The sequence below is a fragment of the Bos taurus genome, chromosome 1, assembly GCF_002263795.3.
Source record: "Bos taurus isolate L1 Dominette 01449 registration number 42190680 breed Hereford chromosome 1, ARS-UCD2.0, whole genome shotgun sequence".
Classification (NCBI taxonomy): Eukaryota; Metazoa; Chordata; class Mammalia; order Artiodactyla; family Bovidae; genus Bos; species Bos taurus.
Genome location: NC_037328.1, coordinates 4,736,150 through 4,738,051, shown reverse-complemented (window position 1 = coordinate 4,738,051; position 1,902 = coordinate 4,736,150). Strand labels below are relative to the sequence as shown.

Below are 1,902 nucleotides of genomic sequence, written 5' to 3'. Positions count from 1 at the left end.
AATGGAATTGTGTCAATAATGAAAGGAGGAAAGAACTTTCTTTTAACATTGAACAGCTAAGAAAATTTCCTATTTATAATCAGCATAGAGAAACACTAACAATCGCAGTGTACAGACTATACAACTGACTCTTGAATAAAGTGGGTTTGAACTTCAAAAGTCCACTTATATGCAGAATTTTTTAGTAGTAAGCACTATAATGCTACACACTCCACCGTTGTTTGAATCCATGGATGCAGAGAAATCGCAGACACAAAGGGCTGAACATAAATTATACATGGATTAACCTCCCACACTGTTCAAGGGTCATCTGTATTCTGGTTAAATTCAGGACTTTCTAAAGAATTTTTTTAAAAATTGAGAATCTCAACATAAAGGGACAAAATTGTTAGGCATCACCCTAAATGTGATTGAAGTCCACCCTCACAGGTTGAAACTGGTTGATGAGAGCAAAATGAACAAACAAAAGATACAATAAAATAAACAACCAGAACAAAAATGTTTGTGCTGAATGAATTGGATTTATTGTGATGAACAGCAAAACCCCTTCCTACTCACACATTTAACAGTAATGCATTGATATTGATGCAGAATTTCATGATACACAGGCAGAGCTACCATAGGAGACAGACTGTCTGCTTCATTAGTAAAATTCAAGTATGTTAGAGAAATACAAAATCTTGCTCTGGCTGTAGATGAGTATCAGCTCAGCATTTGATGCCTGGGTGACTTGTTCAGCAATGTCAAAGATCAGGATCTCAGCAAGAAGACTGCAAAAACATGGAAGATGTATCTCTCTCAAGCGTTGCTGGAGGCAGGAAGACAGTCATTGTTTTTCAGGCTGTTCTGCACACAGAGAATTGAGGGCGAGTCCCGTAGTCATCTGGAGTCATGGTCCGTCAGTAGGTGCTGTAGCCAAAGCCAGAGCCGGAGCCCCATGGCCTATAACAGCTGCCCCCATAGCCACAGCCCAGGTTGCTAAAGTTGCTACCACCAAAACAGTAGCCCAGGGAGCTGTAGCCATTGCATCCATAACCATAATTCAGGGGAGAGCCAAGGGGCACAACGCAGTTCAGGGGGGTGGCTCTGAAGGTCCTGTGGAAATTGGTTCCATAGGAAGGATAGCCTGGGAAGTAGCTTCCGCAGCAGAAGAAACGAGTCATCGTGGCAGGAGTTGGGAAGGATTTGGATAGAATGTGAGGAGCAAGTTACCCAAGAAGGAATGAAGTTCTCGTCCTGCACGGGACCTTTTATACCTCAAGCTGGTGGGCATGACATGCTTGCCTAGACATCTTGCCATAAATTTGCATAGATAATCTATTATTGCTAATAAAATGCATATAAAGCAACCCACAGACTCTTTGCCCACATTTTTGTTGGCTTTTCTATTTGCAAGGGAATGTGTTGTATCTTCAAAGTCAGAGCCTTCCTTGACATGCAAATGAATTCTTTTCATCAGTGTCCCATGGTTTAACAACTGTTCTGATTGCATCCTGTGAGGCTGTTTAAATTCTCTGATTATAAACTCCTCCCAGCTGACATAACTAAACTGAAAAAAGCTTTGGCAACAATGTAAACACTTTTATAGCTTGAAATTATCTCCATATATCATTCAAAGACATTGGTATATTAATGGGTATGGGGTTTCTTCTGGAATAGGAAAATTATTTGTAACTAGAGGTGGTGATTGCATCACCAGTGAATTATTCACTTTAAAAATGCCTTATCTTGTGTTTACATCTTGTAGCATTGAAACATATACATTACCATATGTAAAATAGATAGCTGAAGGAAAGTTGCTATATAACACTGGGAGCTCAACATGGGCTTCCCTGGTGGCTCAGACAGTAAAGAATCGGCCTGCAATGCAGGAGACCCAGGTTCAATCCCTGGGTAGGGAAG

At 40.6% G+C, this 1,902-nt stretch overlaps 1 protein-coding gene across 1 annotated transcript; it reads right to left on the bottom strand.

Annotated features, from left to right (window-relative positions):
• Positions 1-795: 795 nt before the first annotated feature.
• KRTAP7-1 (keratin associated protein 7-1) lies at positions 796-1,291 on the bottom strand. The gene has a single exon (XM_010800915.4). It carries the CDS (start codon positions 1,161-1,163, stop codon positions 900-902), a length of 264 nt encoding a protein of 87 aa, XP_010799217.1. The 5' UTR covers positions 1,164-1,291; the 3' UTR covers positions 796-899.
• Between the last annotated feature and the right edge of the window lie 611 nt (positions 1,292-1,902).

Excerpts from the sequence above, each read along its gene's own strand:
- KRTAP7-1 (XM_010800915.4), bottom strand. The coding sequence starts at position 1,163 with ATGACTCGTTTCTTCTGCTGCGGAAGCTACTTCCCAGGCTATCCTTCC.